The sequence below is a fragment of the Sesamum indicum genome, linkage group LG1, assembly GCF_000512975.1.
Source record: "Sesamum indicum cultivar Zhongzhi No. 13 linkage group LG1, S_indicum_v1.0, whole genome shotgun sequence".
NCBI lineage: Eukaryota > Viridiplantae > Streptophyta > Magnoliopsida > Lamiales > Pedaliaceae > Sesamum > Sesamum indicum.
Window position 1 is genome coordinate 10,149,753 of NC_026145.1, and position 10,542 is coordinate 10,160,294.

A 10,542-nucleotide genomic window follows, 5' to 3' on the forward strand; every position below is an offset into this window, starting at 1 on the left:
CAAACTTGCACGGAAAAATAGAAGTATAAGGCAAAAAAAAAAAAAAAGATTTTATTTTTATTTTATTTTATTTTATTTACACATAAATGATTTTCCTCTATGTTTTTTTCTTTTTGCTGAAAATGCCGGTATAGAACTTTTGAAAAAAAAAAGTATAACCAATTTCCAAGAAAGATTTCTACATTGTTGATAATTGATAGTAATTTTTTATTTTATTTAAACTGAATAATTTAAAATAAATGCAATAATACTCATTTTGATGAATAATTTTATCTTTATTTTGTTTGTTTTACTAACAAGAGGTCTGTATACTAAAATTATTTTTGCATAATATTAATTTATTTATTTTTTAATTTAAAATAAAAGGCACATGATTATTCAGTAAAATTTATAAAAAATAGTATTTTATTCTCAATTTATTTTTCTCCTACCAAACAAGGGGTACCATTCAAGATTTATTATTTTTTTAATCATACCAAATAACTTGAAGAAAAACTATTATTTTTTTTCTCCTCCTTGCCTTTTTGTTTCTCCTCCCCCTTTCACTTTCTTTTTTACATCACTTGAGTCAAACGAACTCTAAAAGCTTCAAAGTTGTTAGAATAGTTCAATACTGTCAAAAAAAAAAAAAAAAAGAAAATTCTTAAATCAAAATCATTCCATCCAAATGCCACCTTAAGCTGTATTTGAATCGATGAATTTGAATTTGATGGAATAATTTGAGGTAAAAATTTCAAATGAATTCCTAGAAAAAAATTTAAAATCTAATCAATATTCAATAAAGTATAATTTAAAATTAGAATTGAAGTATTTAAAATATTTTGTATTTAAAATTATCCAAATAAATCTAAAAGATCCATTAGTGGGAAATTTGAAACCCATAATTTATAATTCATAAATTTTTGTGTTAATGATAAAAAGTGTTAGGAGTTCTTAACTTATTTTAATAAATTTACAAACGCTTTCAAATTAATTATAAATTTTTGTTATTAGCATTTTATAAGCCTAATCAACTTAAAATTTTCAGACACTTCAAAAGATTATTTTTAAAATAAAATTTAAAATCGTAGATGATATAAAAGTATTTAATAAAATTAATAATTTTTATAAGACTTTCAAAATAAATTTAACAAAGCACTCTATTAGTAACAAAAAAAAGTAAGAAAAGTTGATATATATAGTTATAAGAATAAAAAAAAAAAACTAAAATAGTTATATAATATAAAAAATAAGTCTGACTATGTCATATAAAATTGTTTATTGATATTGCTCATTTAAATCATAAATCTATAACTGTATTATTTATAAACCAATAGTTGTTTTGGCATCAATTAGTAAATGAGCAATAGTCCAGGGACTTTTCTGCAAACGTTAAATAATGCTCGCAACTTCTTGCGTATTTCCTCCGTATCATCGCCATGTTCAAACTCGATCCTAGCCGTCAATTAGAATCGCGAAACCCTAGGCCCCCCTATAAATACCTTTTCAAAATAAGAAATTCTCGTTTTAAAAAAGACATAAAAGATTTGAAAACCAAAAGAAAGTCCTCTTCTTCATCTATCCTCTGTCCCTCTCCTTTTACGCGTCTGCAGTTTTGTTCAATACTTTCTCCAATTAGTTGATAGTTGATGGGGGCGATGGCGAATAGTTCCACGGCGTCGTATGTCGGTTGGGAGGAGGTGGTGGTGTCGAGCGAAAAGGGCCGCCGTAAGGTTCACTATTACCTGAAGCGCTGCGGCGGAGGCCGAGATCTGGTGGTTGTTGGAAAGGAGAAGAGCGCAAGGCATATGTCGTATCATTATGCGATTAAAGACAACAAATCCTTGCTTCCTATCTTGAACCGTTCTTTTAGGTTGAAGCTGAGGTCTAGAAGAGAGGTCATCGATTGGCTCAGTTCAATCCTTTCAGGTGCCTGTCAAATTTCTTATGAAATTCCTCGTGTGAGTTATTTTTTCCGTGAAATTTAAGTATTTTGCTGAAAGAAAATGTTTTTTCTCCCGATATTTTTAGGGTTTCTTTTTTTATTTGAACTTTTGCTTCAAATCTCTCTCTCTGCTGTTTTTGAAGTTTTTGTCTTTTGTTTTTATAACTTTAGATCTGCGCATAAGTAGTATCAGTTACGTGACGTGTAAAAATGGGACCTTTACATCAATTTTTCGTTTCTGCGGAAGTTTTTCAGCGTGGTGTTAAGACCTTTTGGAGAGGGATAAATTTCTCTCTGATCTGTGCGCGAAAAGTTTAAAAATGAATTATGTTTTATGTTTTGATTTGTTCAAAGAACAGATTGGAGGGTCAGAAGAGTTGAATTATTTTTCTTGGAAGGGTTGGTTTTTACTTTGTATCTGAAGAGGGATTCATTTTTAGGTGAAAATGAATTTTTCCGGGAGTACCCCCGGGCTTTTCTTCAGGGTAAATTGTTGTGTTAGTACAACCGCATCTGTATTCTCTGCTGATAGAGGGAGTGATTCTAGATTTTCTTGAGAGTTTTGTGGTGAATGCTGCGTTCAACTGGATCTGAGCTATAAGCTTTCTGAATTGCATCCCTATCCTTTTCTCTTTTTTAATTGGTGGTTAAATTCTTCTTTGTATCTACGAGTGGTTTTTTTGCTCGTTTTTTTAAACCCATCTCATTTTTGTTTTTCTTGCTTGGCCGTTGCTTCTTTCCCCCAAATCATGACTTTCATCATCTCAATCGGCTCTTGCCGTGCTTATGCAAGACTGACAATTGTCTGCTGCAGGAATATTAGGTCAATTACTAAGAGCCGGTTGAGAGCCTCGGAATTCCCATTTCCCGTTCTAGGTTAACATCTGCAATGTTCTCTTGAGGCCAATTTTGATTGGTCTGTGTTTGCCTTTTCTGTTTGTGTTGTAGTGTTGAAAATAGTTGGAAATTTTCTGAGAGAACTATTATGAAATTTTGACAATATTTTGTCACTTTTTTCCCTATGCACTTTCGGTTTTCCAGATTTATCTCAAGTTATTTAATCTATTAGTATTTCTGATGGATGGATTATTGAAGCCCTGGTATCACCTTGCTTGGTGCTCATGTTTCTCTTCTGATTTTGTTTCAGGTGAACAGCCTAATGGTTCCCCTAGGCAGTTTCAGGGTGGGATGGAGAGTGAGTTGGATGCTGATTTTATTAAGGTTGCTAATTGCTTGTGTTTTCTCTTAATATTTTTGCTTAATTCTTCAAATCTCAAAACCAAAGACTGATTGATTTCATTATTGTGTTCCACCGAAATCTTTATGGGATGCTCAGCCTCAGAAGTTGGAGCAGTCCAGGTCTGAATTCACGTGGTTGGGTTCATCATGGTTCTCCCGAAAAAGACGGGCCCACTATCAATCATTCCGGCGCAATGGTGCTGTAATATCTGTATGTACTCGCTCACAACTCTATAAATTGTTATTCTTATGGTTTGGCTGGGAATGCTATTTTTTATGCTTTTGTTTTTGCTTTGTTTTCAACTGATTAAATCTCTGATTGTTCATTTTCTCTTGACTTGCAGGTTCAAGACTTTGTGTATGTATTGGCAGAAGAAGGCAAAAGACTTGTTGCTTACTTGGATGATATGTATGAAGACACTAGAGGCAACAAGATGGTTGTGGTACGATGGTTTCACAAAATTGATGAGGTTGGTTTTGTTTTGCCTCGTAAATATAATGACAGAGAGATTTTCTTTTCTCTTTGTCTTCAAGATCTCAGTATTGAGTGCATAGATGGACTGGCAACCGTGCTAAGTCCAGAGCATTATGAGAAATTTTCCGATGAGGCTGCACGTATGGGGTTGATGCCTTATGTGTGCTATAGACAGTTTGATAATGATGATGTCAGACCATTTGACATAACACGCATCAAAGGATATTGGAAACAGGAAATATTGAGGAGTAGAGCTTCATTACGTGAACTCTCTGGTGATGATCTGAAGTTGAGAGGATCTATTGGTGATGCTGTTGGAGATAGACCCAATAAAAGAATTCGCTGGTCTAAAGATTGTGATGCATACTTGAATTCGCCTGATAAAAAAGAGACTATTGGAACTAGTCTACAATTTTGTAGTGGCAGTTCGCTTGAGTCTAAAGGAGTTCTGAAAGTGGGTAGTCTAAAAGAAGGTTGCTCCTACTTATCCTCGTCTGGCACAGATAATACAACACCACCGAAGACTGGGTGTCATTTAACTGTTGGCTCGCAGGTTGAGGTGCTTTCTCAAGATAGTGGCATCAGAGGCTGCTGGTTTAGGGCTTCAATCATCAAGAAGCACAAAGATAAGGTGAAAGTACGGTACCGCGATCTGAAGGATCCAGTTGATGATTCCAAAAATCTTGAGGTGAGTATGATGTTAAATTTTGCATTTCCATATTGATGGTTGTGCTTTCCTATTCATTGAACCAATTCCTGACCATACTATGTTGCTTCTATTTCATAGGAGTGGATCATGGCATCTCGATTAGTCACACCAGACGCACTGGGAATTCGGTTGTCTGGAAGGACCATTGTTAGACCAACCCCGTTATCTGATGTCAGCAGAGTGGTTGGTGTGCTAAATGTTGGTAGTGTTGTTGATGCTTGGTGGCATGATGGATGGTGGGAAGGAATTGTTGTGAAGAAAGAATCTGAAGATAGGCTACATATATACTTCCCAGGTGTGTATCACAAGTTTGGTTTATCTGAAAGTGATTTAAATGTTTACGGGAGACCCTATGTCTGACACTCTCTGGTCTTCCCCCCATCTCCCTTGCTCCACCTCTCTAGGTGTTGTCTGAACTGACTGTATGTCAAGATGAATCCTGATATAATTGTAACTAATTTGCAGAAGAAAAGCAGAAGATAATATTCGGTCCTTGTGATTTGAGGCGTTCAAAAGAATGGTTTGCTAGTGGGTGGCAAAATATCAAGGAAAGACCAGACCTTGCCTCAGCATTTTCTGGTATAAACAGAATATCAGATATTGACCATGATGTTGCACCATTTGATAACAAAGATCTTGCTGGCCGCATTCAGAATGATGCATTGCCTCAAACCCCGATCAAGATTGGCGACTCAGTGGCAGACAATGTTGGCAAGATGCCAATTGAGTGTCAAGCTGTAAGAGACCTCTCAAAAGATTATTTACTTGCTAGGTTGCGATGGAAATCATCAGGGAAGAGAAGGCGTTGCCGGAGCCCTGTTCACAAGGTCCACTTTGGTACCAATGGTAGTAATTTTGAGACAGGACTGCAGACATTCAAGAAATTCTTTGCCAGTTCGTCTTTGAAGTTTGATCCTGACTACTGCAAATATGCTAGTGACTCTCACTTTAGTTCATCGGTTGTGCCTCCTCTAACAAACTTGGTTATGTCTAGGTGATGTTTTTAAGATCTTGTCTAACTTGTTTCTTGGTCTCTCTATTAACAAGTAGTGTGGTGGATCCATCTGTACATTCTTGCTGGTGGTTAGGTTGATCCAAATTGATGGCTTTAGAGTAGATTTATTGACTTGTGCAGAAAGGTGTTTAATGGAGAGGTGAGGCGGCCAACCAGTTCGCCCCTTTGTATACAATAGGTAAACAGCCTGCTGTGTGGTGTATTGCCCGTGGACCACAGGCAGCAGTTTTGGTATAGCGGAATAATCCTTAGGTGATTCTAACTTCATTTAGAATGTTTCCTGATTTTCCCTTAAATCATTTGTGAACTATGTATTTATTTGTCAAATAATTTTTTTTGTTACTCTTGTAGCATTTCATTTCCATCTGCTGATAGACTTCCATATGCTGCTGGAGGTACATTGTATATTGTAACTATCTGACGAAGTATTGACAAGAGGGTGTTTGTTTAAGAAAAAGGGTTTCTGTTTTCGTGAGAATCGGGTCAGTCCGTTGGGTTGTGCTGGGCAGCTATTGCTAAACACGTTATTTTGATATAGTTAGACGCGCAAGCATCAAACTATTAGCAATTTGTTAAGAGTTCAAACATTGTGCAAGTCCTTGCTCTATGAGGATATTTTAGGAAGTTCGAAACTCCCATGAATTCCATGATGGACCCCCTGGATATTAATTTATACATTGTCTAAATAGTTTCCCAAGCATTTTCTAAGTCGAGAAATAATAAGCGTAAGTCTGATGCAAGAACATTATAATAATGCCTTCTAATTTTCTCCAAGTACGCAAAACATGAGTTTGAAATTAGCTAAAAGAAGTTATGAAGGATTAGCATGTCAAGAGAGCTGGCCATAGTTTGAGACGGTCTTAAATCAAACAAGACAAGCCATCAGCCAAGCGAAGGCAGCGGTAATCTTACCCTTATTATTACCTAATCTCAATTTGACCTGATTGGTTCCTTGCAACTAATCTCTATGGTATTAGAGAGGCTTAGTCTTTAAAGCAACCTATTAACAATAATTGTATGCAAAGAAAGTTCAATGCACTGTGGGGGCTCCTTCATGATCTAAACCATATTTGTCAACTCAAGACAATTTTTCCCTACTTACAATGTTTTTATGGTAAAGTCCCCATTTTCTCCTTCCTAGGAAGCATATATGCAAGGAAAGATGGCGTAGTCCTATCATTGTTGTAAGTTTATGTTGGCAAATCCTTTTCCTAGCACCATCTCCAAAACCCCTCCTTTCATCACTCTTTCACAAGATGAAAACCAGCTTTTTCTCTTGGCTCTATCTGTGATCTTTTCTCTCAGGCTGCTGATTACATACTCATAAGTCATAGCACAGAAGCATGTCCCTGGTAAGATGGAAGAAGGATGACCTAACAACGATGACGGCAACGACAGGGGTGAAAGGCAGTCGCCCTGATCGAACCACCCTCGCTGCGGTCGAGTCGTTGGCCGTACCTCTGGTGAGTTAATTTCCGTACAACAGTTCTGAACTTCTTGCAAGTAATGCAGTAGCTTCTCTGTTCATAAGCTAAACTGCCATAAAATCCTCTGCTCTTTGTAAGTAGGTGCAAGAAGTGGTGTTTTTAGCAGATTTCCGGTGTGCCAGGTGCCAGAAGAGGGTGGCTGAGATTATGGCCAAAATGAATGGTAAGAGTAAGATTAGCTTGTTTAGCCATTTCACTCAACCAGCAGTGGTCTAGATTGTTGGCCGTTGTGGGTGGTGGTGGTCCAGGGCTTTCTTGACAACCTTGATTTCTGGCGTTGTCAGTGGACTTCCCCATAGGCCATTGGATTCTCTTTTGCAATAATATTATGTGATGGTGGCCCTGCCGAGTACTTGATAATTTTCTTCTTTTTGGAGTGAGAAAAGTGACCTTTTCCCATGGGGCCAAGTCTTTTGGGGCAAGGGTGTTTTATGACTGCGAGTTCTACACTTGTTTCGAGTATGGCTTCATAAAAAATGAGTGTCTGAATTTAAGGATGATAATAATGTTGTTTGGCGCAGCTTCTCTCTATGGTTTCCTGATTAATACGATAAGTGACGTTGAGTTGACCGTTGCAATTATTGTATGGATCATTGATTGTCATTCATTTGAATTGTTAGAACCTAATAATATGGACAATTATCACAATTATAGCACATGTAGGAAACTAGAAGGTTATAACAGGGAGGGAGCAGTTGTCTTTGCTGATTACACACAACTGTCCTCCACCAGATTTTCAGCCACTCCTTTTCTCCGTACTTTGATAAACTGGAAAACACGAGGGAGTAATCTTACCTGCTATATTTCTTTCTTTCTTTCGTTTTGTCCTTTTCTTTCATGGGTATACATAAATTTAGTACAGTATACGGACATCTAAATCACCGTTGTGTGAAACCAGCTTTCTACTACACACCTATTTCATTTTCTTTGCATAGACAAGCCTAAAAACATTAAAACTGTACCTATAATGTGTACTTGCTTAAGGCCACCTACATGGCCTTAGCCATGTTATCTTGATACAGAGCCAACAAACAAAAACTTCCATGTCAAGAGGCCCATCACACACACACACACACACATACTGAGAGCACTGTTTTCCAACATTTTTTCTCATTTGATTTACTCCAGACTGATGGTTTACAGTGTTGAAGTAAATTTCGTCAGCAAAAGCAAAATCCATATGTTCGTTTGCGTCTTGTAGGAGAGACTCAATCTGTGGTGGTTAGCGTTCTGGAGAAGAAGGTAACACTCACTTGTTCATATCCAAATGCTGATAAATTGCCCGGACGACAAGTTGCTGCTGTGTGCAGGAGTTCATGGAGCAAGGTTTCCCTGATCGTGCGCCTCTTTCGCTCTTCCTGCACTTAACTGCCTAACCAAAACGATTCCACAGCAGAAGAATTACTTACTTGAAATATATATACGTACAAAGATTCCAAATTTACTCGTATAGAGCTGTTAGTACAACACTATACAGGTGTAAATAACCTTTTGGGCAGCGTTTTGACAACGTTTGGACAGTGATTCACAGAGATTAGGGCCTGTTTTGGTAATAGAAAATTCTTACTTTGGTGTTAAATTCTTGTCTCTTACTGTTGTTCTGTTGTGAACTTTTATGGGGGGAAATAAGAAATAAGTGGAGTAAAGCTTGTCATCTCAGTACTTTCAATGAGATATTTGCTTCACTTGGAAGACTGGTAAGCAACAAATATCAGCCTCAATACTATAAAAACTACGCAAAAACCTTCCAGCAGCAGGTTTTTCGACCTTTTCACAGCAGTTTAAAAGTTTAATCCTCAGATCTCTGTACGAAATTCAGACGTAAAATTCTGTATACGATTGTGAAGTAAAGAAGAGAAAGAAATGCTTTACCAATTTCGGAATGTGACTTTGTTTACTGATTACTCCTACTTTTCTGAATCATCATAAGAGCTTATTTACTTAGAATTCTTTTTGCAATTCCCATTCGTGGACAACAGCAGGATGCTTCCTCTGTCAACAATACTATCATATTGTTTACAAGGCAAGAAAAAGGTTGAGAAAGATGGTCAAATCAAGACATCTTTTTGAGGTTTCTCAACCTTCAACAGAATTAGATTCCTTGTTGAGAGAAAAAACCTTTAATAGAAATACCAACCATGTTCAAGAATCGTGATCCTTCAAACACAAAAAGACCAGTTTCTTTTCCCATTCCTCTACTACTCTTTTTTGGGGACAATTATCCAGCTATTAATCCTGGGATCCCGTCAGAGTTCCATGTCTGAACAGGCAAGGATTATTCTAACCATGCCGAATGATCTCTGTGCATTTTCTTATTTGATCACCTCCTCAGAAATCAATGTCAAACATAGCTTTATGTCAGAAAAGACCACAACGTTACCTGATCTTTTGCTTCGTGTTCCTCTCAAGAACAGGCTCACTGCATGGTGATGCGGATCAATCTTGACTGCAATGCTTGTTGCAGGAAAATGAGAAGAATACTCCTCAGGATGAAAGGTAAGGCCATTTCACAAAGTCAGTTGTTTGTCTCCATTGTCTTAATAAGTATCATCTAACAAGTTGTGTGCCGTTTATGTTACTTGTTTGAAGAAATAGAGAGACACATGATAGAGAAGCAGCAGCACATGGTGACTGTTTGGGGGAGATTTGTGCCGGCAGATGTTGCAATAAAGATAAGGAAAAGGATGAACCGTAGAGTCGAGATTCTTGAAGTTCAAGAACTCGGCGACATCAATGGACATGTAGAACAAATACCCCCCCCTGTCCTAGCACATCCCGTTGAACAAATGCCCCCTGTCCAAGCACAACCTGTTTAACAATTTACAGAATTCTACGAGTCACTTGTAGCACATCAAGAAAATTGATAGTTGTAGATCCATTTTCAAGATCTAGCCTGTAAACGGTTAAGTAGACCAGTTTGGACATAGCATGTTTGTAGTCTTTCTCCTTGTTATCTGTATAAAATGTGTCATATCAATTATTTGGAATGAACACTAATAACAAGCATAAAGAACGCAAGGATTTAACGAGATTCGACAACGTGCCTACGTCCTTGGAACTGATGATTTCTTATTGTCTCAAGAGAATAAGTTTTAATTTATACAAATACAATTTATATGCACAATTCTTGGTACATTACAAAATTACCCAATACTATATCGCGGGGACGTTGCTCCCACACCCCCATCCCAGTTATAGCCCTCAAACTGCCAATGAAACTCCTCTAAGCATCGGTGTATGAGTCATACCTAACAAAACGCGTCATTTGGTTCTAAATTATGACCTTTTTCCTCCATAATTAAACATATTCTACTGTAGTTTTCGATTTACATGTAACCCACCACATAGAACACAAAAATTTGACCAAGGATTTGTAGCAGACTTAAATAGTACACTTTTGATGCACGAGTATGTGAATGTTGAAGAACAGCAGATTATGCAAAAACGCATTGCCAAAGACAAGAATACATAGTAGAAAAAATCCCAAAAATGTGCATATAATGGGCTGCTACTTGTTTCCTTTCACTAAAAAAAGATTGACTCTTTATAGCTTTTTTTAGATATAGAAATAAAATCTTTTTCATTTAATAATATACAGATACCATTATCGAATGCTTTAATTAAAAAATTCAAACTTTTTCAGTGTACTAATTTATCATAACAAAATTGATATGATTACAAAGGTGTCCCCAA

The 10,542-nt window shown here is 36.8% G+C and overlaps 3 protein-coding genes across 7 annotated transcripts; all 3 read left to right on the plus strand.

The window, feature by feature from the left end:
* LOC105161154 lies at nt 1,508-5,705 on the plus strand. 3 transcript variants are annotated; one of them, XM_020697654.1, is made up of 7 exons: nt 1,771-1,908; nt 2,739-2,840; nt 3,072-3,145; nt 3,261-3,374; nt 3,508-4,326; nt 4,426-4,642; nt 4,813-5,705. In XM_020697654.1, the coding sequence occupies exons 3-7, from the start codon at nt 3,113-3,115 to the stop codon at nt 5,343-5,345; spliced, it is 1,716 nt and encodes a 571-aa protein (XP_020553313.1). In that variant the 5' UTR covers nt 1,771-1,908; nt 2,739-2,840; nt 3,072-3,112; the 3' UTR covers nt 5,346-5,705. The 3 variants fall into 3 exon arrangements, with proteins under 3 accessions (XP_011077062.1, XP_020553313.1, XP_020553312.1); XM_020697653.1 differs by having other exon boundaries at nt 2,739-2,800; XM_011078760.2 differs by lacking the exon at nt 2,739-2,840 and having other exon boundaries at nt 1,508-1,908.
* On the plus strand, nt 6,297-8,508 carry LOC105161139. Of its 3 annotated transcripts, none has more exons than XM_020697658.1 (4): nt 6,297-6,825; nt 6,931-7,012; nt 8,051-8,091; nt 8,160-8,508. In XM_020697658.1, the coding sequence occupies exons 1-4, from the start codon at nt 6,706-6,708 to the stop codon at nt 8,223-8,225; spliced, it is 309 nt and encodes a 102-aa protein (XP_020553317.1). In that variant the 5' UTR covers nt 6,297-6,705; the 3' UTR covers nt 8,226-8,508. The 3 variants fall into 3 exon arrangements, with proteins under 3 accessions (XP_020553317.1, XP_011077049.1, XP_011077041.1); XM_011078747.2 differs by having other exon boundaries at nt 6,321-6,546; nt 6,668-6,825; nt 8,051-8,508; XM_011078739.2 differs by having other exon boundaries at nt 6,323-6,825; nt 8,051-8,508.
* On the plus strand, nt 9,249-9,953 carry LOC105162141 (heavy metal-associated isoprenylated plant protein 6; the record flags this gene model as incomplete). Its single annotated transcript, XM_020694823.1, has 2 exons — nt 9,249-9,345; nt 9,439-9,953. Coding segments are annotated over 2 exons (324 nt in total), but the record flags the coding sequence as incomplete, so codon positions are not given.

Coding starts and splice junctions, on each gene's coding strand:
- LOC105161139 (XM_011078747.2), top strand. CDS start 6,706: ATGTCCCTGGTAAGATGGAAGAAGGATGACCTAACAACGATGACGGCA. Junction 6,826..6,930: donor AGTCGTTGGCCGTACCTCTG/GTGAGTTAATTT, acceptor CTTTGTAAGTAG/GTGCAAGAAGTGGTGTTTTT. Junction 7,013..8,050: donor GATTATGGCCAAAATGAATG/GTAAGAGTAAGA, acceptor TGCGTCTTGTAG/GAGAGACTCAATCTGTGGTG.
- LOC105161154 (XM_011078760.2), top strand. CDS start 1,629: ATGGGGGCGATGGCGAATAGTTCCACGGCGTCGTATGTCGGTTGGGAG. Junction 3,375..3,507: donor GCAATGGTGCTGTAATATCT/GTATGTACTCGC, acceptor CTTGACTTGCAG/GTTCAAGACTTTGTGTATGT. Junction 4,327..4,425: donor ATGATTCCAAAAATCTTGAG/GTGAGTATGATG, acceptor TCTATTTCATAG/GAGTGGATCATGGCATCTCG.